General features: G+C 49.4%; 1 protein-coding gene and 1 pseudogene across 1 annotated transcript; both read left to right on the top strand.

Moving 5' to 3' along the window:
* The first annotated feature begins 447 nt into the window (after positions 1-447).
* LOC130130931 (THO complex subunit 7 homolog) lies at positions 448-12,676 on the top strand (annotated as a pseudogene).
* Positions 12,677-13,762: 1,086 nt separating this feature from the next.
* wdr55 (WD repeat domain 55) lies at positions 13,763-22,392 on the top strand. Its single transcript, XM_056300624.1, has 4 exons — positions 13,763-14,411; positions 16,855-16,961; positions 18,751-19,020; positions 21,300-22,392. The coding sequence occupies exons 1-4, from the start codon at positions 13,896-13,898 to the stop codon at positions 21,628-21,630; spliced, it is 1,224 nt and encodes a 407-aa protein (XP_056156599.1). The 5' UTR covers positions 13,763-13,895; the 3' UTR covers positions 21,631-22,392.
* The last annotated feature ends 118 nt before the right edge of the window (positions 22,393-22,510 follow it).

Below are 22,510 nucleotides of genomic sequence, written 5' to 3'. Positions count from 1 at the left end.
CGGCGGCTGTTTAAACGGCAGAGTCGACAGAGGGACGCCGTTTGGTGTTTAGCGTTGGGTGAGCGGCACTTAGTCCGTCCTGTGGACGCGCTGCAACACGACACACGCACACGCACACGCATAAAGGCAAACATGAAGCACTCAGTCCCTCCAGGCCACTGAATGAAAGCACATACATAAAACAAACGTGATAATTCCAACAAAGAGGAAGGAGGTAAAAAGTATATCACTAAATAATTAAGGAAAAAATGAAGTAACTTAGTGACAGACTTCTTCAATTAAACATTTCTAAATTAATATTCAAGTAATATTCAATATCTACCAAAAATCATTGAATTCGAGACACATAGCAGGTACAGAACAGAGCAAGGCCAGTGGCGAGGACGTGGCTCCCCCGGCCTGGTTCAGGAACCAAAACCTAGATTCTGCAGAAAGGAGGATGAAACGATGTGTCAAGTGTGACAGATCTTCAACACGGCTGACTGACTGGTTGTTTAAAAGTGATGAGGATGATCAACTCTCTGAAGACATTCATAATTTTCACTCTCACTGCGCGTGGCTATGAGCGCCGGTGTTTGTGAATGGACTTTCGTTTTGTCTTTTGCAGTGAGGCTTATTTGCATAGAAAGGGGCGAATTTTGCACCAAAGTTTGCATACTGCCTCACTGAAGTTGGTACCCTTTACGGAGGCTTTGAGAAGTACACGGTGTCGTGTTGTGCAGGTTTAGAGGCCGCAAAAGCTGTGCAGTGTGTTGTGAGGCCTCCAGTGACGGCTCCGTCACAGTGGAGGTTACTTGGGGCACTTTAACCGTACGGTGCTGTCGCATCTGGTTCTCCTCTACAAAGAGCAACAACAACCGTGATATACGTGCCTTATCTGAAAGAGTAGTGGTCTCTGTTCCACATGTAGCTCCAGGTTCAGACTCAGACTTTATTCATCCCAGAAGGGCGTCCAGTTACTGAAAGGGAATTTTGTTGTTGAAGGCGACGGAGCAGGAGATGACGGGCGCCTCCAGATGGCGCCACACGCCTGGCTCTCCAGAAGAAGGACGCACACGTACCGGAGAATGCGGGGAACATGGGCTCAATGAGACTTTTCCATGGGGAAAGACGTGGACGGTTTACGACAAGAACCTTCGGGAAATGGAGAATTATGAAGCAACATATGCCAGCATCGAACAACATACCACAGCCGCACGTGAAAAGATACCAGAGTGCAAAAAGGAGACTCAGAGGGCAAAGAGAACCGGAAAGAGTCGCCAGGAGTCAGAAAGAGAACAAGAAAGAGGCGCCAGGGGTTAGAAAGAGAACCGGAAAGAGGGGCCAGGAGTTAGAAAGAGAACCGGAAAGAGTCGCCAGGAGTTAGAAAGAGAACCGGAAAGAGTCGCCATGGGTTAGAAAGAGAACCGGAAAGAGGCGCCGGGGGTTGGAAAGAGAACCGGAAAGAGTCGCCAGGAGTTAGAAAGAGAACCGGAAAGAGGCGCCAGGTGTTAGAAAGAGAACCGGAAAGAGTCGCCGGGGGTTAGAAAGAGAACCGGAAAGAGTCGCCAGGAGTTAGAAAGAGAACCAGAAAGAGGCGCCAGGTGTTAGAAAGAGAACCGGAAAGACTTGCCGGGGGTTAGAAAGAGAACCGGAAAGAGTCGCCGGGGGTTAGAAAGAGAACCGGAAAGAGTCGCCGGGAGTTAGAAAGAGAACCGGAAAGAGTCGCCGGGGGTTAGAAAGAGAACCGGAAAGAGTCGCCAGGAGTTAGAAAGAGAACCGGAAAGAGTCGCCGGGGGTTAGAAAGAGAACCGGAAAGAGTCGCCAGGAGTTAGAAAGAGAACCGGAAAGAGTCGCCGGGGGTTAGAAAGAGAACCGGAAAGAGTCGCCGGGGGTTAGAAAGAGAACCGGAAAGAGTCGCCAGGAGTTAGAAAGAGAACCAGAAAGAGCCGCCGGGAGTTAGAAAGAGAACCGGAAAGAGGCGCTAGGAGTTAGAAAGAGAACCGGAAAGAGTCGCCGGGGGTTAGAAAGAGAACCGGAAAGAGTCGCCAGTGTAATATTTGCTAGTAATATTTGATTTGCTAATGTCCCTTACGGCTTTCCGTAGCGCCACAACAAAGTCACGTGATGTACGTAACAACGTCAGTGGGAATCCGGTCGGTGAATAAACACCCAGCACGAGAGAAGTCGTCCTTGCTTCATTAATGTTATAAGTTAACATAGCCAGAGGGCACAGATCATTACATGGTGTCAGAGTAGCGGAGTTTAAATACCCAATATGGATTCGTACGGCGTTCCAGCTCCACGGATGGACTGGGAATCGGCGAACTTACCTGAAGCATGGAGACGATTTCGGCAAACAACGGAGCTAATGTTCACGGGCCCCCTGCGCGGGAAGAACGAAGAGGAGAAATGCAGCTACCTCCTGCTCTGGATAGGGGAAAAAGGGCGCGATGTGCACAACACTTGGACACTCAGCGGAGAACAAGCCAAGAAGCTAGAAACGTACTACGATAAGTACACTGAGTACATCACCCCCAAAGCAAACCCGATTTATGCCAGATATAAATTTCATGAAAAGATGCAGGGAGAGAGTGAATCCTTCGAACGATTTGTAACTGAGCTAAAGCTCCTAGTCAAAGACTGTGGCTACCCAAATGCCGACGAGATGGTCAGGGACCGCATCGTGTTTGCCACCAACTCACCCAGAGTGAGAGAAAAGCTACTTAGCCAGGGAGCTGAGCTAACGCTAGAAAAGGCCATAGATGTAGCCCGCTCACACGAGCTAGCAAAGCAACAGCTAACGTTTATGGGCCAGGGCAGCACACATGAAACGGTGCACGCAATAGGCAGAAAGACTTACAAACCGAACGCACCCAAAGCAGCTAACGCTAACTTCAGACAAAGGGACGTTAGCACCGCCGCCAGGGCGTGTAGCTATTGTGGAGGGCTACACGGCGCTAAAGCCACTTGCCCAGCTAAGGGTAAACAATGCATTAAATGCAAGAAGCTCAATCATTTTGCTAAAGTATGCAAGTCTAGCTCCCAGGGACAGACAAAGTACTACCGCGGCACAGTACATGCCGTCGGAGAGAACCCAGAAGAGTACACCACTGACAGAGAGCAGGAAGAACTGTACTTCGACAACATTACAGTGGAGAGCACCGCTGTGGGAGAACAGACAGAGCTGTACATAGACTGCATCTCAATAGAGAACAACGGAAAAAGCAACGAGCAGGCTTACGTAGAGGTTGGAATTGGCACACCTCCACAGAAGGTAAAGTTTAAACTAGACACTGGGGCACAGGCCAATACTATTCCCACCAACCTGTTCCAGGCGCTGTTCAAAAATGTGACACTGAAACCAGCAATACACAGACTCACTGAATATGGAGGAGGCGCGCTGAGCGTGAAAGGCACATGCAAACTCAAATGTAAGTACAGAGACAATGCAATGATGCTGGACTTTTACGTCATTGACACAAACGCCCCACCAGTCATGGCAATGAAAACATGCCGTGACCTAAACTTGGTAAAAATAGTGATGGCTGTGAGCGAGGAAAACAATGTCACATCACAGAGCATAATGGATGAGTATGCAGATGTTTTCCAGGGAATAGGAGAGTTCCCAGGCGAGTGCACCTTCCGCGTCACACCAGATGCAACGCCGGTCGTCTGCCCGCCACGCAGAATCCCCATCGCCCTACGCAGCAAACTGAGGGACGAGCTTGACAGCATGGAGAAAGGCGGCATAATCTGTAAGGTAACAGAACCCACAGAATGGGTGAACGCACTCGTCATTGTTGAGAAGCCAAAGACAGGCAAACTTAGAGTGTGTTTAGACCCCAGAGCTCTTAACAAAGTGATACAACGACCTCACTACCCCCTCCCCACGCTGGAGGACGCCACCACAAAGCTTGCTGGAGCTGAGTACTTTAGCGTGTTAGACGCGCGGTCAGGCTATTGGGCCATCAAACTGAGCACTGAATCCTCAATGTTGACGACATTTAACACAGTGTTTGGCAGGTATCGTTTCCTCAGACTGCCATTCGGAATCGTGTCCGCTCAAGACGAGTTCCAGAGACGCGTGGATGAAACATATGAAGGATTGGACGGTGTGACGGCCATAGTGGACGACATACTAGTGTTCGGCAAGACTAAAGAGGAACATGACCAGCGTCTCAGAGCGATGCTGAAGCGCACAAGGGAGCGAGGGGTGCGGCTCAACCCCGACAAGTGTCACATATGCGTGTCCGAGGTAAGCTACTTCGGCCACACGCTCTCACACGAAGGCATCAAACCAGACCCACACAGGGTGAAGGCGGTCAAGGACATGCAACCCCCACAGAACAAAGCAGAGCTGGAGACAGTCCTCGGCATGATCAACTACCTCGCCAGATTTGCTCCACACCTCTCACAGATAAACTCACCCCTCAGACAGCTTCTGAAACAGGACAGTGAGTTTGTGTGGGATGCAGTCCACGACAAGGCGTTCCAAGAGATGAAGAATCTCATTACACAGCACCCAGGTCCAGTACTCTCATATTTCGACCCGCAGAAAGAGCTGCGACTCCAAGTGGATGCATCCAAAAGTGGCCTTGGGGCTGTCATGCTCCAAGATGGCAAACCAATTGCCTATGCGTCCAAGTCACTCAACAGCACTGAAGAAAACTACGCACAGATAGAGAAGGAGCTCTACGCTGTGGTCTTCGGCTGCAAGAGGTTCCACGAGTACATGTATGGACGAAAAGTGATTGTGGAGTCAGACCACAAGCCTCTGGAGGCAATACTAAAAAAGCCACTGTAATGATCTGTGCCCTCTGGCTATGTTAACTTATAACATTAATGAAGCAAGGACGACTTCTCTCGTGCTGGGTGTTTATTGACCGACCGGATTCCGACTGACGTTGTTACGTACATCACGTGACTTTGTTGTGGCGCTACGGAAAGCCGTAAGGGACATTAGCAAATCAAATATTACTAGCAAATATTACATCTCCCTTTTTCTGAAAAGTGCTGCTTTCTCTGCAGAGATACAGACCACGTTGAGCACGTTTATAAGCGAATACAATCTTAATAAGAAAGAATATGAAAGTGGAACTCTTATATAACTGGACTGCAACAAAGTAGTGTAAAACATTTCCTTCACTGTCTAAATGTGACACCGTAATAACATTTCATCTTTTTTTTCATTTCATTACTGGTAACTGCAAACAGCAGGTAGGTACACAAGGTAAGTGAACGCTGTAAATATTTCTTTTCAAAACATAGCAGGTATAGTACAGGTTGGTGTAAAATTCTCTTTTTTTAACATTCATAAGTCAAGGATTTGTCTTGGTTTGATCGTGCGACCTGACCTCGTGGTGTAACCAGGCTGTGTGTCTGGTTGTCGCTGATTGTTCGTGTCTGGAGGTTCAGCATGCTCTTGCTGATGGGCTTGTGTGTTGTTGTTAGCGCTGGTAACAGTCTGCTGTGAAGTGTGTGTGTGCGTAGTGTGAGTGTTCACTCTGCTTTGTCGCAGGTGTTGACGGTTGCGTTGGTAGATCTGACCTTCTTTGGTTTGGATGTGGTAGCTCCTGTCTGTGTTCGCTGGTCTTTCCACAGTTGCAGGTCTCCAGGATCCATCCTCCTGCCGGAAGCGGATTGGTGTGCCTGCGGGCAGGTGGGGCAGAGGTTTGGCTGTTCGGTTGTAGTATGCCTGCTGGCGCTGTTGACATACCTCTCTCCTTTTGTGAACATCCTCCTGACTGGCGATCTGTGGCTGCAGGTGTTTTGCTGTTGATGGGAGAATGGACCGCAGCCTCCGACTCATCAGTAGCTGTGCCGGTGATTTCAGGTTGTCCACCGGTGTGTTGCGATACTCCAGTAAGCTCATGTAGGGGTCTTTGTTCTCAGCTTTGGCTTTGTCCAGGATGCGTTTGGCCGTCTGGACAGTCTTCTCGGAGAGGCCGTTGCTCTGTGGGTAGTGGGGGCTTGTGGTGGTGTGTGAGAAACCCCATGTCTGTGAGAAGTTGCGGAACTCACCAGAGCTGTAGCACGGACCGTTGTCGCTGATGATAGTCTCGGGGATTCCGTGTCGAGCCATTGCTGCTTTCAGCTTCATGATGACGGCAGATGAGGTGCAGCTGTAAAGTCTTTCTAGCTCGAAGAATCTGGAGTAGTAGTCCACAGTGACTATGAAGTCCTGTGAGTTCCATGTGAATAGGTCTGTGCCTATCACTTGCCACGGCCGCTCGGGTATGGCGTGTGACATCATTGGTTCCTTTGCATTTGCGCTGCGCCGTTCTTGGCATATGCTGCAGTCTGCTACCGCATCCTCGATCTGTTTCCCCATGCCAGGCCAGAACAGTAAGTCTCTTGCTCGGCATTTGCTTTTTTCCACGCCAAGGTGGCTGGCATGGATGCGCTGTATCATGTCCTTGCGAAGCTTTTGGGGGACAATGATTCTCTCACCTTTGAACAGGATACCGTCCATTTCTGAGATTTCTGCTCTGTGGTTCCAGTATTCCTGGATGCTGGGCGGGCACTTTTTCTTTGTGTCTGGCCAGCCAGTGAGTGTGGCTCGTCTGAGTGCGGTGAGCTGTGGATCTTGCGCTGTTTCCTGCTTGATTTCTGTGAGTCTTGTGTCGCTCACAGGGATGTTGCTGAGGACTGTGTGCACTTGGGCCTCCATCCCTTCCTGTAGGTCACTGTCGTGGTGTTCTATTGATTTGCGTGACAGTGTGTCGGCCACCGGTATGTCCTTACCGGGGCGGTGGATGATTTGGATGTCGTATTTTTGGAGCGCCAGGATCATCCGTTGCAGCCGGGGTGGTGCTGCTGCCAGTGGCTTTTTTAGTATTGCCTCCAGAGGCTTGTGGTCTGACTCCACAATCACTTTTCGTCCATACATGTACTCGTGGAACCTCTTGCAGCCGAAGACAACAGCGTAGAGCTCCTTCTCTATCTGTGCGTAGTTTTCTTCAGTGCTGTTGAGTGACTTGGACGCATAGGCAATTGGTTTGCCATCTTGGAGCATGACAGCCCCAAGGCCACTTTTGGATGCATCCACTTGGAGTCGCAGCTCTTTCTGCGGGTCGAAATATGAGAGTACTGGACCTGGGTGCTGTGTAATGAGATTCTTCATCTCTTGGAACGCCTTGTCGTGGACTGCATCCCACACAAACTCACTGTCCTGTTTCAGAAGCTGTCTGAGGGGTGAGTTTATCTGTGAGAGGTGTGGAGCAAATCTGGCGAGGTAGTTGATCATGCCGAGGACTGTCTCCAGCTCTGCTTTGTTCTGTGGGGGTTGCATGTCCTTGACCGCCTTCACCTTGTGTGGGTCTGGTTTGATGCCTTCGTGTGAGAGCGTGTGGCCAAAGTAGCTTACCTCGGACACGCATATGTGACACTTGTCGGGGTTGAGCCGCACCCCTCGCTCCCTTGTGCGCTTCAGCATCGCTCTGAGACGCTGGTCATGTTCCTCTTTAGTCTTGCCGAACACTAGTATATCGTCCACTATGGCCGTCACACCGTCCAATCCTTCATATGTTTCATCCACGCGTCTCTGGAACTCGTCTTGAGCGGACACGATTCCGAATGGCAGTCTGAGGAAACGATACCTGCCAAACACTGTGTTAAATGTCGTCAACATTGAGGATTCAGTGCTCAGTTTGATGGCCCAATAGCCTGACCGCGCGTCTAACACGCTAAAGTACTCAGCTCCAGCAAGCTTTGTGGTGGCGTCCTCCAGCGTGGGGAGGGGGTAGTGAGGTCGTTGTATCACTTTGTTAAGAGCTCTGGGGTCTAAACACACTCTAAGTTTGCCTGTCTTTGGCTTCTCAACAATGACGAGTGCGTTCACCCATTCTGTGGGTTCTGTTACCTTACAGATTATGCCGCCTTTCTCCATGCTGTCAAGCTCGTCCCTCAGTTTGCTGCGTAGGGCGATGGGGATTCTGCGTGGCGGGCAGACGACCGGCGTTGCATCTGGTGTGACGCGGAAGGTGCACTCGCCTGGGAACTCTCCTATTCCTTGGAAAACATCTGCATACTCATCCATTATGCTCTGTGATGTGACATTGTTTTCCTCGCTCACAGCCATCACTATTTTTACCAAGTTTAGGTCACGGCATGTTTTCATTGCCATGACTGGTGGGGCGTTTGTGTCAATGACGTAAAAGTCCAGCATAATTGCATTGTCTCTGTACTTACATTTGAGTTTGCATGTGCCTTTCACGCTCAGCGCGCCTCCTCCATATTCAGTGAGTCTGTGTATTGCTGGTTTCAGTATCACATTTTTGAACAGCGCCTGGAACAGGTTGGTGGGAATAGTATTGGCCTGTGCCCCAGTGTCTAGTTTAAACTTTACCTTCTGTGGAGGTGTGCCAATTCCAACCTCTACGTAAGCCTGCTCGTTGCTTTTTCCGTTGTTCTCTATTGAGATGCAGTCTATGTACAGCTCTGTCTGTTCTCCCACAGCGGTGCTCTCCACTGTAATGTTGTCGAAGTACAGTTCTTCCTGCTCTCTGTCAGTGGTGTACTCTTCTGGGTTCTCTCCGACGGCATGTACTGTGCCGCGGTAGTACTTTGTCTGTCCCTGGGAGCTAGACTTGCATACTTTAGCAAAATGATTGAGCTTCTTGCATTTAATGCATTGTTTACCCTTAGCTGGGCAAGTGGCTTTAGCGCCGTGTAGCCCTCCACAATAGCTACACGCCCTGGCGGCGGTGCTAACGTCCCTTTGTCTGAAGTTAGCGTTAGCTGCTTTGGGTGCGTTCGGTTTGTAAGTCTTTCTGCCTAATGCGTGCACCGTTTCATGTGTGCTGCCCTGGCCCATAAACGTTAGCTGTTGCTTTGCTAGCTCGTGTGAGCGGGCTACATCTATGGCTTTTTCTAGCGTTAGCTCAGCTCCCTGGCTAAGTAGCTTTTCTCTCACTCTGGGTGAGTTGGTGGCAAACACGATGCGGTCCCTGACCATCTCGTCGGCATTTGGGTAGCCACAGTCTTTGACTAGGAGCTTTAGCTCAGTTACAAATCGTTCGAAGGATTCACTCTCTCCCTGCATCTTTTCATGAAATTTATATCTGGCATAAATCGGGTTTGCTTTGGGGGTGATGTACTCAGTGTACTTATCGTAGTACGTTTCTAGCTTCTTGGCTTGTTCTCCGCTGAGTGTCCAAGTGTTGTGCACATCGCGCCCTTTTTCCCCTATCCAGAGCAGGAGGTAGCTGCATTTCTCCTCTTCGTTCTTCCCGCGCAGGGGGCCCGTGAACATTAGCTCCGTTGTTTGTCGAAATCGTCTCCATGCTTCAGGTAAGTTCGCCGATTCCCAGTCCATCCGTGGAGCTGGAACGCCGTACGAATCCATATTGGGTATTTAAACTCCGCTACTCTGACACCATGTAATGATCTGTGCCCTCTGGCTATGTTAACTTATAACATTAATGAAGCAAGGACGACTTCTCTCGTGCTGGGTGTTTATTGACCGACCGGATTCCGACTGACGTTGTTACGTACATCACGTGACTTTGTTGTGGCGCTACGGAAAGCCGTAAGGGACATTAGCAAATCAAATATTACTAGCAAATATTACAGCCACTGGCAGCAGCACCACCCCGGCTGCAACGGATGATCCTGGCGCTCCAAAAATACGACATCCAAATCATCCACCGCCCCGGTAAGGACATACCGGTGGCCGACACACTGTCACGCAAGTCAATAGAACACCACGACAGTGACCTACAGGAAGGGATGGAGGCCCAAGTGCACACAGTCCTCAGCAACATCCCTGTGAGCGACACAAGACTCACAGAAATCAAGCAGGAAACAGCGCAAGATCCACAGCTCACCGCACTCAGACGAGCCACACTCACTGGCTGGCCAGACACAAAGAAAAAGTGCCCGCCCAGCATCCAGGAATACTGGAACCACAGAGCAGAAATCTCAGAAATGGACGGTATCCTGTTCAAAGGTGAGAGAATCATTGTCCCCCAAAAGCTTCGCAAGGACATGATACAGCGCATCCATGCCAGCCACCTTGGCGTGGAAAAAAGCAAATGCCGAGCAAGAGACTTACTGTTCTGGCCTGGCATGGGGAAACAGATCGAGGATGCGGTAGCAGACTGCAGCATATGCCAAGAACGGCGCAGCGCAAATGCAAAGGAACCAATGATGTCACACGCCATACCCGAGCGGCCGTGGCAAGTGATAGGCACAGACCTATTCACATGGAACTCACAGGACTTCATAGTCACTGTGGACTACTACTCCAGATTCTTCGAGCTAGAAAGACTTTACAGCTGCACCTCATCTGCCGTCATCATGAAGCTGAAAGCAGCAATGGCTCGACACGGAATCCCCGAGACTATCATCAGCGACAACGGTCCGTGCTACAGCTCTGGTGAGTTCCGCAACTTCTCACAGACATGGGGTTTCTCACACACCACCACAAGCCCCCACTACCCACAGAGCAACGGCCTCTCCGAGAAGACTGTCCAGACGGCCAAACGCATCCTGGACAAAGCCAAAGCTGAGAACAAAGACCCCTACATGAGCTTGCTGGAGTATCGCAACACACCGGTGGACAACCTGAAATCACCGGCACAGCTACTGATGAGTCGGAGGCTGCGGTCCATTCTCCCATCAACAGCAAAACACCTGCAGCCACAGATCGCCAGTCAGGAGGATGTTCACAAAAGGAGAGAGGTATGTCAACAGCGCCAGCAGGCATACTACAACCGAACAGCCAAACCTCTGCCCCACCTGCCCGCAGGCACACCAATCCGCTTCCGGCAGGAGGATGGATCCTGGAGACCTGCAACTGTGGAAAGACCAGCGAACACAGAGAGGAGCTACCACATCCAAACCAAAGAAGGTCAGATCTACCAACGCAACCGTCAACACCTGCGACAAAGCAGAGTGAACACTCACACTACACACACACACACTTCACAGCAGACTGTTACCAGCGCTAACAACAACACACAAGCCCATCAGCAAGAGCATGCTGAACCTCCAGACACGAACAATCAGCGACAACCAGACACACAGCCTGGTTACACCACGAGGTCAGGTCGCACGATCAAACCAAGACAAATCCTTGACTTATGAATGTTAAAAAAAGATAATTTTACACCAACCTGTACTATACCTGCTATGTTTTGAAAAGAAATATTTACAGCGTTCACTTACCTTGTGTACCTACCTGCGGTTTGCAGTTACCAGTAATGAAATGAAAAAAAAAAGATGAAAAGTTATTACGGCGTCACATTTAGACAGTGAAGGAAATGTTTTACACTACTTTGTTGCAGTCCAGTTATATAAGAGTTCCACTTTCATATTCTTTCTTATTAAGATTGTATTCGCTTATAAACGTGCTCAACGTGGTCTGTATCTCTGCAGAGAAAGCAGCACTTTTCAGAAAAAGGGAGATGTAATATTTGCTAGTAATATTTGATTTGCTAATGTCCCTTACGGCTTTCCGTAGCGCCACAACAAAGTCACGTGATGTACGTAACAACGTCAGTGGGAATCCGGTCGGTGAATAAACACCCAGCACGAGAGAAGTCGTCCTTGCTTCATTAATGTTATAAGTTAACATAGCCAGAGGGCACAGATCATTACAGCCAGGTGTTAGAAAGAGAACCGAAAAGAGTCGCCAGGTGTTAGAAAGAGAACCGGAAAGAGTCGCCGGGGGTTAGAAAGAGAACCGGAAAGAGTCGCCAGGAGTTAGAAAGAGAACCGGAAAGAGTCGCCGGGAGTTGGAAAGAGAACCGGAAAGAGTCGCCGGGGGTTAGAAAGAAAACCGGAAAGAGTCCCCGGTAGTTAGAAAGAGAACCGGAAAGAGTCGCCAGAAGTTAGAAAGAGAACCGGAAAGAGTCGCCGGGGGTTAGAAAGAGAACCGGAAAAATCGCCAGGGCTTAAAAAGAGAACCGGAAAGAGTCGCCAGAAATTAGAAAGAGAACCGGAAAGAGTCGCCAGGGGGTTGAAAAGAGAACCGGAAAGAGTCGCCAGAAATTAGAAAGAGAACCGGAAAGAGTCGCCAGGGGGTTGAAAAGAGAACCGGAAAGAGTCGCCAAGAGTTAAAAAGAGAACCGGAAAGAGTCGCCAGGGGTTATGACGCTTTGGCCAAGGTTACCCAGCAACATCCTGATGGACATGGAACACGGAAGCAACAGGAGGCAAAGGACTTCAGCATCTGTCGCATATAAAGGACGCAAAGTGGGGGGTGGGGGGGAGAAACAGTTTCCCGTCCTTCTCAGTACTGTACAGGAGCAGCGACAGACTCTTGAGAAAGGTGGAAAACCAGACAGTGATGAAAACCACCAGGAGAGCTCCACAGAAAATGGTGACCGAATGTTGCAGTGGTTTTACAGACCCATTTTAGGTAGTTTAGAAATGGCTTTTGTAACTGGTTCATAATTTTGAATAAAGTTCTTGTCATTTGTTCCATTCTTGTTCATACTTCAGCTGCAGTGGTTTGATGAAGTAGGTTTTTATTATAATCAAACTTAAAAACTACATCAAGATTGAGAGCAGCTGTTTCCCCCATGTTCCCCCGCCAGGGCAAGATGGCGGCACGCACTACACTCCTGACATGGCAGAAACCAGCAGACACCGACTCAGGGCCACTTACAGAAGCCAGCTCTCGGTTGGAGCGAGGGAAGAGTTGTTCCTCACCGACCAGCAATTACGTGGAGAAAATCGGAATTGGTGAGCGTTCAAAATGTGTATTTATGAGATGAATGCCACATGAATAAATGAATTATTTGTTCAATTTTGTATACTTTAATTTTTCAAATCCCAGCTGTTTGTTTGGTTTTGTATGACCAACCTCTGAATAAATCTTCATTTCATCATATTTCAGTTCAGTTTCCTCCTGGAATAACTTTACTTCCGACCTGCACTGGAGGAAAACCCGGTGCTCGCCTTCTAAATGCCTGATTATTAAATTCATCGTTTTCATCCCTCCAACTTATTTCTGCAGGGACATAAAAAGGACTGATGTGGACTGCTCGTTTTGTCAGCTGCTCCCAGAGGATTCGTGTCATTTAGTTTGGCCCTGTCCCCACGTTTGTATTTTTGGGCAAGATGTGGGTACATTTATTTCCCAATATATTGATCCCGAATGTTCCCTTTACTATGAAAATGTGTTGTTTGGCTTCTTTATTTACAATTCTAGCAACGCAAATCAATATTTTATCATCAGTTTGATTTATGAATATGTTGTAGAGGAGCTCAAGTAGGAGTCGTGACAACTTTCTCTTTCGGCTACACAACGTGCACCATTTATTCCTTCCACCATTACAACAACAACACAAAAACCCGCGCAGCGGAAGTGCGTCACTGTAAACCCGAACCGAGGAAACAGCAGCTGTAAACTAACGTTCCTACCGGCTCAATAAGGGGAGTTATGTAGCCCCATAACCACTACAATGTGATACTTGCAGAATCACATTCATAAATCTAAGTTTTCCCGTCATACGCCATCCTTTTTAATTTGTGAAAATGAAATCAAACAATGCGTCACAAAACATTTCTATGTTCTCAAAACAGGGACGCTACTTAAACCATACGCCTGTGTGTGTGTGGCCTTTATAACGTTTGGTGAGCTGGGACGATGCTCTGACCCCTGGCACGACCTGCTCTTTGCATTGACCACATTACAACAAACCAAACCAGACGCGCTGTGGTCACCTGACCCAGCGGCCCAATCCTGCCGATTTTTTTTAAAATATGAAAAATATGTCAAAGATGAACACTCCGTCAGTCGGCGACCTTCGCGTTCGTAGAGCTGGTCCGGTCCGGCCGAAAACATAACCCGAATCTTAAAGGGTGTTCCACCCTATCCCAGTAGGTGGCAGTATGTAAAGTATCGACTGGTTTGTGACCTTAAGAAAACAGCGAAGAAGTGTGGAGGCGGGCGGAGGGACAACATGGCGTCCTCCATAGACCTCGCTGAAGTCGCTCCAGCAGCGACAGACTGCGCAGAGACGGTCGGCGCGGAGGACGGACAAGACCCGGAAGCCTCGAAAACACAAGAGTCGGACGATGACGAAGATGAACAGAAGCAACCCAGGGTGCGGGACACGCCGGAAGACATCCGACTCGAGGCCATCGCCAACACGCTGGCCTTTCACCCCGGCAGAGACCTGCTGGCCTGCGGGGACCTCGACGGGGACATATACGCCTTCAGCTTCTCGTGCACGGAGGGAGAGACCAGGGAGCTGTGGTCCTCAGGACACCACCTCAAGTCCTGCAGACAGGTGTCGTTCTCTGCGGACGGGGAGAAGCTCTACAGCGTCTCCAAAGACCGCTCGGTGCACGTGCTGGACGTGGAGACCGGGACGCTGCGCACGCGCATCCTGAAAGCGCACGCGGCGCCGATCAACGCGCTGCTGCTGCTGGACGAGAACCTGGTGGCGACGGGAGATGACGCAGGGGCTGTGAAGGTGAGCCGGGGTCAAACCGGAAGTGACGAAATTGGTTCGTTTTCTTTCTTTTTCCAAAGGAGATGAATCAAGTGCAAGTGGACTTGGTATATATCTGTGAAGACGTTTCGCCTCTCATCCAAGAGGCTTCCTCAGTTCTGCCTTCCTGACTGGACCAAGCTAGTCTGACTAGACCAAGCTAGTCTGACTGGACCAAGCTAGTCTGTCCATGGCTCTTTGTGATCCCATGTGAGAGCCATGCATATCTATAGCTCTGACACCGACTCCTAGAGGATAAATGCTGAGTCTCATCAGCAGCCAGTCAGACTAGCTTGGTCTAGTCAGACTAGCTTGGTCTAGTCAGACTAGCCTGGTCCAGTCAGGAAGGCAGAACTGAGGAAGCCTCTTGGATGGGAGGCGAAACGTCTTCACGGATATATACCAAGTCCACTTGCACTTGATTCACCTCCTTTGGAGAACCATGACGACCTGGATGAATGAGAACATTCACAGACATGTTTTCTTTCTTTTCTTTTAACCGACAACTTCATAATGCTATTTGAAAACGTTATAACAGGCTACTCAAAAGCGGTGTAGCTGTTACACTGATCAAATGACACCCTCCCTCGTCTTGTAGTAATTAATCCATATTTGAACCCTGAAACAGCGTTGGAAAAGAGCTCAAGTTGTTCAGCATCACGGCATCATGTACAGGGGTTCCAGTACAGACCTCCGTCTGCTGTGACGTCATAACGCCATTTCGTTGTTCTGGCAGTTAGACTTTGGGAATGGAAGAGGAACGAATGAAAGTCAGTAGCAGCAAGATAGAATACATATGCATGAATGAGAGGGAGGGCAGCGGAATGGTGAGGATGGGTGGATGGATGGATGGATGGGTGGATGGATGGGTGGGTGGATAGATGGGTGGATGGATGGGTGGGTGGGTGGATGGATGGATGGGTGGGTGGGTGGATAGATGGGTGGATGGATGGATGGATGGGTGGATGGATAGATGGATGGGTGGATGGATAGATGGATGGGTGGGTGGGTGGATGGATGGATGGATGGATTACACCAGCTGATTTCACTGATTAACACACATTCAGCCGGACAGCAGAGGGCTGAGCAGAGCGGTCAGTTGGTGTCGGTGCCGTGTGTCCTGTAAGCCTGACACACGGTGGTTTAATCACCGCTTCATGATTTACATCCCCAATGTCACTGAAACAGAAGACAGTCATCATATTAATTATTTTTCATGATTTAAAGGAATATTCCGCTCATATGAGGGGGCAGAGTTCTTCTAGGCATTTTACCCCCCTCCCAACACCCCCCATACACACAGACGTAGGACGCTGCACAGCACCTGCTTGTTTGGGTGTGCTCTGAATGAGTGCATGCACACATGTCTGTCTGCTCCTTAAACTGCCCCGCTGCCCCCGACAGTCCTTTGTTGACCTCCTCCAGTTGATTCTCTGCTCCTAGAACACACTTGCACTTGTCATCCAACAGATGTCCAAACGATGGCGTTATCATAAGCAACTCTTGATAATTAATAAAAGATTAGGCAGGTGGAGAACCTGAGCACCACTTGTGGATGAACTCTATCGAGGACACGGAGACATACAAGTCCCCTGTGTGGTGTGTCAAGTCCCCTGCGTGGTGTGTCAAGTCCCCTGCATGGTGTGCTAAGTCCCCTGTGTGGTGTGCCAAGTCCCCTGTGTGGTGTGCCAAGTCCCCTGCATGGTGTGCTAAGTCCCCTGTGTGGTGTGCCAAGTCCCCTGTGTGGTGTGCCAAGTCCCCTGCGTGGTGTGTCAAGTCCCCTGCATGGTGTGCTAAGTCCCCTGTGTGGTGTGTCAAGTCCCCTGCGTGGTGTGTCAAGTCCCCTGCATGGTGTGCTAAGTCCCCTGTGTGGTGTGCCAAGTCCCCTGTGTGGTGTGCCAAGTCCCCTGCATGGTGTGCTAAGTCCCCTGTGTGGTGTGCCAAGTCCCCTGTGTGGTGTGCCAAGTCCCCTGCGTGGTGTGCTAAGTCCCCTGTGTGGTGTGTCAAGTCCCCTGTGTGGTGTGCCAAGTCCCCTGTGTGATGTGCCAAGTCCCCTGTGTGGTGTGTCAAGTCCCCTGTGTGGTGTGCCAAGTCCCCTGTGTGATGTGCCAAGTCCCCTGTGTGATGTGCCAAGTCCCCTGTGTGATGTGCCAAGTCCCCTGTGTGGTGTGTCAAGTCCCCTGTGTGGTGTGCCAAGTCCCCTGTGTGGTGTGCCAAGTCCCCTGTGTGGTGTGCCAAGTCCCCTGTGTGGTGTGCCAAGTCCCCTGTGTGGTGTGCCAAGTCCCCTGTGTGGTGTGCCAAGTCCCCTGTGTGGTGCGTCAAGCCTGCTTACAGCACAGAGTTTATTACACAAGACAAAGAAGAAGTGCCTGCAGGAAAGAGAATGAAGGACTGTTTGACAGCACCTGTTCTGTGTTTGGTGAAGGTCTGGGACATGAGGAGAGGCTCTGCATTCATGGACCTGAAACCTCATGGAGACTATATCAGCAGCATAGCTGTGGACCAGGCCAAGAGGATCCTGCTCACCGCCAGGTCTGACTGACATGATCACACACCGCTACTGCTACTACTGCTACCGCTACTACTACTGCTGCTACTGCTACTACTACTGCTACCGCTACTACTACTACTACTGCTGCTACTGCTACTACTACTGCTACCGCTACTACTACTACTACTGCTGCTACTGCTACTACTACTGCTACCGCTACTACTACTACTACTGCTGCTACTGCTACTACTACTGCTACCGCTACTACTACTACTACTGCTGCTACTGCTACTACTACCGCTACTACTGCTACTGCTACCGCTACTACTACTGCGACTGCTACTGCTACTGCTACTACTACTGCTACTACTGCTGCTACTGCTACTACTACTGCTACCGCTACTACTACTACTACTACTGCTACCGCTACTACTACCGCTGCTACCGCTACTACTACTGCTACTACTACTACTGCTACTACTGCTACGACTGCTACTACTACTGCTACTGCTACTACTACTACTACTGCTACCGCTACTACTACTGCCGCTACTACTGCTACTACTACTACTCCCATCAGGGGTCGCCATCTCTTCCTGTCCTCTGCATCTTCCTCTGTCACACCAGTCACCTGCATGTCCTCCCTCACCACATCCATAAACCTCCTCTTTGGCCTTCCTCTTCTCCTCTTCCCTGGCAGCTCCATATTCAGCATCCTTCTCCCAGTATACCCAGCATCTCTCCTCCACACATGTCCAAACCATCTCCATCTTGTCTCTCTTGCTTTGTCTCCAAACCGTCCAACCTGAGCTGTCCCTCTAATATACTCGTTCCTAATCCTGTCCTTCTTCATCACTCCCAATGAAAATCTTATCATCTTCATCTCTGCCACCTCCAGCTCCACCTCCTGTCTTTTCATCAGTGCCACTGTCTCCAAACCATACAACATAGCTGGTCTCACTACCATCTTGTAAACCTTCCCTTTAACTCTTGCTGGTACCCTTCTGTCACACATCACTCCTGACACTCTTCTCCACCCACTCCGCCCTGCCTGCACTCTCTTCTCCACCCACTCCCCCCTGCCTGCACTCTCTTCTTTACATTACAGTCATTTAGCCGACGCTTTTATCCAAAGCGACTTACAGTAAGTGCATCATTTAACGTAGGAGATCAGGAGAACTACTAGTCATCAGAGGTCATAAGTGCATCTAAACAAGCATCTAAGAGCAAAACCAGTGCTAAAGTAAAAGTGCAAGAAAGAGATTTGTGTTTTAAATGAGTGAATACAATAAGTGCTAAGAACAAGTAACAGGGTAGTAGTTCTTGGAGAGGTGAGTTTTCAACCTGCACCGAAAGATGGGCAGCGACTCCGCTGTCCTGACATCAGTGGAGAGTTCACTCCACCACTGTGGGGCCAGGACCCCACAGTGGTGGAATGAAAGCTCTCTTCTGCACTCCCCGTTACTTTGGACAGTTGACCCCCAAGTATTCCTCATCACCTCTGTTCCCTTCACCAACACGCCCATTGAAGTCCACTCCAATCACCACTCTCTCCTCCTTGGGTACCCTCTCCACCAGTTCATCCAACTCACTCCAGAATTCTTCTTTCTCTTCCATCTCACACCCAACTTGTGGGGCATATGCACTGATAACATTCATCATCACACCTTCGATTTCCAGCTTCATACTCATCACTCTGTCCAACACTCTTCAGCTTCTTACCATCCTTACGCTTGCCGGGGTATGCTTTATTGTTTTATTAGAGTCCAGTTGAATCCTACAGACACTCCTGTCATCTGATGTTATTGAGTGTGTCATGTTTCGGTCTAGTGGTGATGGGTGCCTGGGTGTGTTCAACCTGAAGAGACGGCGCTTTGAACTGCTGTCCGAGTTCCAGGACAGCGACTTGACCTCCGTGGCCGTGATGAAGAGGGGGAAGAAGGTGGTCTGTGGCTCCAGCGGAGGCACCGTCTACATCTTCAACTGGAACGGCTTCGGCGCCACCAGCGACCGCTTCGCCCTGAAGGCCGAGTCGGTGGACTGCATCGTCCCCGTCACAGACAGCATCATGTGCACAGCCTCCATGGACGGATTCATACGGTCAGTTGGTGTTTATTTGTGTCCTGTTCATCCTTCGATATGAGTTCTCATGCTGCAGTGATCCTCTTCACAGTCATACTGTTACACATATAGTACACACTTACAGGCAGGCGCCCAGTGCTGCTACTACCACCACTACTACTACCACCACCACCACCACCACTACTACTACCACTACCACTACTACCACCACCACCACCACCACTACTACTACTACTACTACCACCACTATTACTACTACTACTACCACTACCACTACTACTACCACTACTACTACTACCACCACTATTACTACTACAACTACTACTACTACCACCACTACTACTACTACTACTACCACCACTCCTACTACTACCACCACTACTACTACTACTACCACTACTACTACTACCACGACTACTACCACTACTACTACTACCACCGTTTTTGATTGATTGATTGATTTGATTGATTGATTGAATCTCTTTACACATATATATTTTTTTAAAGTTAAAATATATAATTGGTAACAGAATGTGAAGGAGAATTGCTTAAAAACCCTCCAGGGGCTTGAAAAGTGGCATTCTCCAGGCAGCATACTACAGCAGTGCGGTACGCACAACTTGTGTGTATCTATCAATAATTCAAGATATAGCAAGAGACGGACACATGGCTCAGCACAGCACCCGACAACAATACACCCCATAAACACCCATGTTACACAAGTACAATGAATCAGTCAGTTACAAAACACACACATATCAAGAACACTCATTCATGATACATGCAAGTATACACACACTAAGAACATACACACATGTGGTATGGCTTGGTTTTCATAAGACAAGAAGGATAAAGGAGAAAAGAAACACAAATCTTAATGGCATGAAACAGGCTTGTACTGTCTCATAGAGAATTTACTTGACTCACTGGATTATATATATATATATATATATATATATATATATATATATCACTGGATTATACTCACTGGATTATATATACATATATACATATATAAAACTATATACACCCAGCTTGTGGGGCATATGCGCTGATAACCTTCATCATCACACCTTTGATTTCCAGCTTCATCCTCATCACTCTGCCCAACACTCTCTTTACCTCCAGCACACTCTTGACATACTCTTCCTTCAGAATTACCCCTACCCCATTTCTCCTCCCATTTACACCATGGTAGAAGAGTTTGAACCCACCTCCGATACTCCTGGCCTTACTCCCCTTCCACCTGGTCTCTTGTACACACAGTATGCCTACCTTTCTCTCTCCATCATATCAGCCAGCTCTCTCCCTTTACCAGTCATAGTGCCAACATTCAAAGTTCTGACTCGCACCTCCACACTCCTGCTGGCCAACAGTACTGGTTGTGGTTGTTTGTTTACTAGCCCGGGCCTCGGCCGATCCGGTATGGAAGTCTGATTCATGATCCGCATATTTGATTTGGCAAATATTTGATGCCGGATGCCCTTCCTGACACAACCCTCCCCCTTTGTTTTACATAAATGTATTTCTGGTTTTTCCCTTTTTCTCCCAATTTAGTGGCCAGTCGCTCCCTATTTTAGTTCAAACACCACCCTCGTACTGCATGCGCTCGCCAACTGCATCTCTCCAGCCGGCAGTCTGGAAGGAGACGCCTCGCCACTTTCGTGACAAGGTGACTCCAGGCAGAACCACTGCTTTTTCCCCACACACAGAGACGCATTCATGTGACGAACACAAGCCGACTCCGCCCCCTCCCGAAGACAGCGCTGCCAATTATCGCTGCTTCGTCGAGTCCGGCCATAGTCGGATCTGACGAGACCGGGGCGTGAACCCCGGTCCCCAGTGGGCGACTGCATTGATACAAAGCAGATGCTTAGACCACTACACCGCCGCGGACCCTGCAACCCTCCCCTTTTGTGCCGGCTTGGGACCGGCACTAAGAATGACCCGGCTTGTGCGTCCTCGGTGGCTGAGTTGCGTGGCTGGATACTGAACTCCCTCTGGTTGATCATCTCAACTGTCTGCAATAGTTGTTGTTTTTTTGCACATTGTTGCAAGAAGACACCGATTACCCATAACTCCCAACGGGATGATATTTGTAGATGATCAGTGTTTTGAGTTGTTTAATCCTATGAGGTGTGGTGTTTATGTGCTTGTGTGTTTGTGTTGAGGTCCAGACAGGAGGAGTTCCTGGTGTGTGTGGCTGTACTTGCTGTTTGTGTTCACCCTCACAGAACTCCTTTGAAATATTATAAGAAGAGGAGTACATTTTTCTATTTGGTTGTTTCTCTTCTCAGAGCCGTCAACCTCCTTCCTAACCGGGTGTTGGGCTGCATCGGGCAGCACGTCGGCGAGTCCATCGAACAGATCGCCAAGTCATGGGACTCCCGTTTCCTGGCCTCCTGCGCTCACGACCAGCTTATCAAGTTCTGGGACATCTCCAGTTTACCCAGCATGGCCGTCAGCGACTACCGCAAGAGGAAGAAGAAAGGTGGCAGCCTGAAGTCTCTCAGCAAAAAAGCCTTGGGAGGAAATGACTTCTTCTCTGGACTTGTAGAGGCAACAGAGGAGGAGAAGAAGGAGGAAGAGGGGGAGGAGGAGGAGGACAGTGACAGTGGCAGTGATTAAAAAGAGATTTCCAGTCTGAGACGTGTTTGCTCTGTGCCTTTGGACATTTTGTACAAGTCCTGTAAAAGGTGATAATGTGTCGCCGACCTGATCGGGTTTTTATTTTCTTATTTTTTGGAGCATGACGACAAACTTTGGGAATGTGAATTTGGAAGACTTTGATATGCAGGCTCTGAGAAGTTCTGGAAAATGACATGTAAGATTCTTGACACATTATGGAAATAAGCCCCCCTCCCTTTTTCTCCCCAATTGTACCTGTCCAATCACCCCCCTCTCCCGAGCCCTCCTAGTCTCTGCTCCGCCCCCTCTGCTGATCCAGGAGGGCTGCAGACCACCACATGCCTCCTCCCATACATGTGGAGTCACCAGCCGCTTCTTTTCACCTGACAGTGAGGAGTTTCACCAGGGGGACGTAGCACGTGGGAGGATCACGCTATTCCCCCCAGTTCCCCTCCCTCCTGAACAGGTGCCCTGACCGACCAGAGGAGGCGCTAGTGCAGCGACCAGGACACATACCCACAGACGCGGCCACTTGTGTATGTAGGGACGCCCGGCCAGGCCGGAGGCAACACTGGGCTTGGTAGGCAGCGGAACAGACCGCTACGCTACCCGAATGCCCATGAAACGAGTTTTTAAGAGTTTTACGTTGATATTTCGCACACAAGTAACAGCGACACCTGGCGACGAACTCTTGTCACAGAACTTTATTGTGGAAATAGCTGAGGGGTGCGGGGGGAATTTCCGTTTGTATAATAAAATACTTCCGATCCCAAAAGCGTTGGTGGACTTTTAATGTTCTATCAGATTAGGCTCTGATGTTTTGTCTTTACCAAACGTGCGCCGTAATCATCCATATGTTGATACTGAGGACGAAGGAAAG

Source organism: Lampris incognitus, chromosome 20 (assembly GCF_029633865.1).
Source record: "Lampris incognitus isolate fLamInc1 chromosome 20, fLamInc1.hap2, whole genome shotgun sequence".
In the NCBI taxonomy this organism is placed as follows: domain Eukaryota; kingdom Metazoa; phylum Chordata; class Actinopteri; order Lampriformes; family Lampridae; genus Lampris; species Lampris incognitus.
This window is presented reverse-complemented; position numbering and strand designations above follow the sequence as displayed.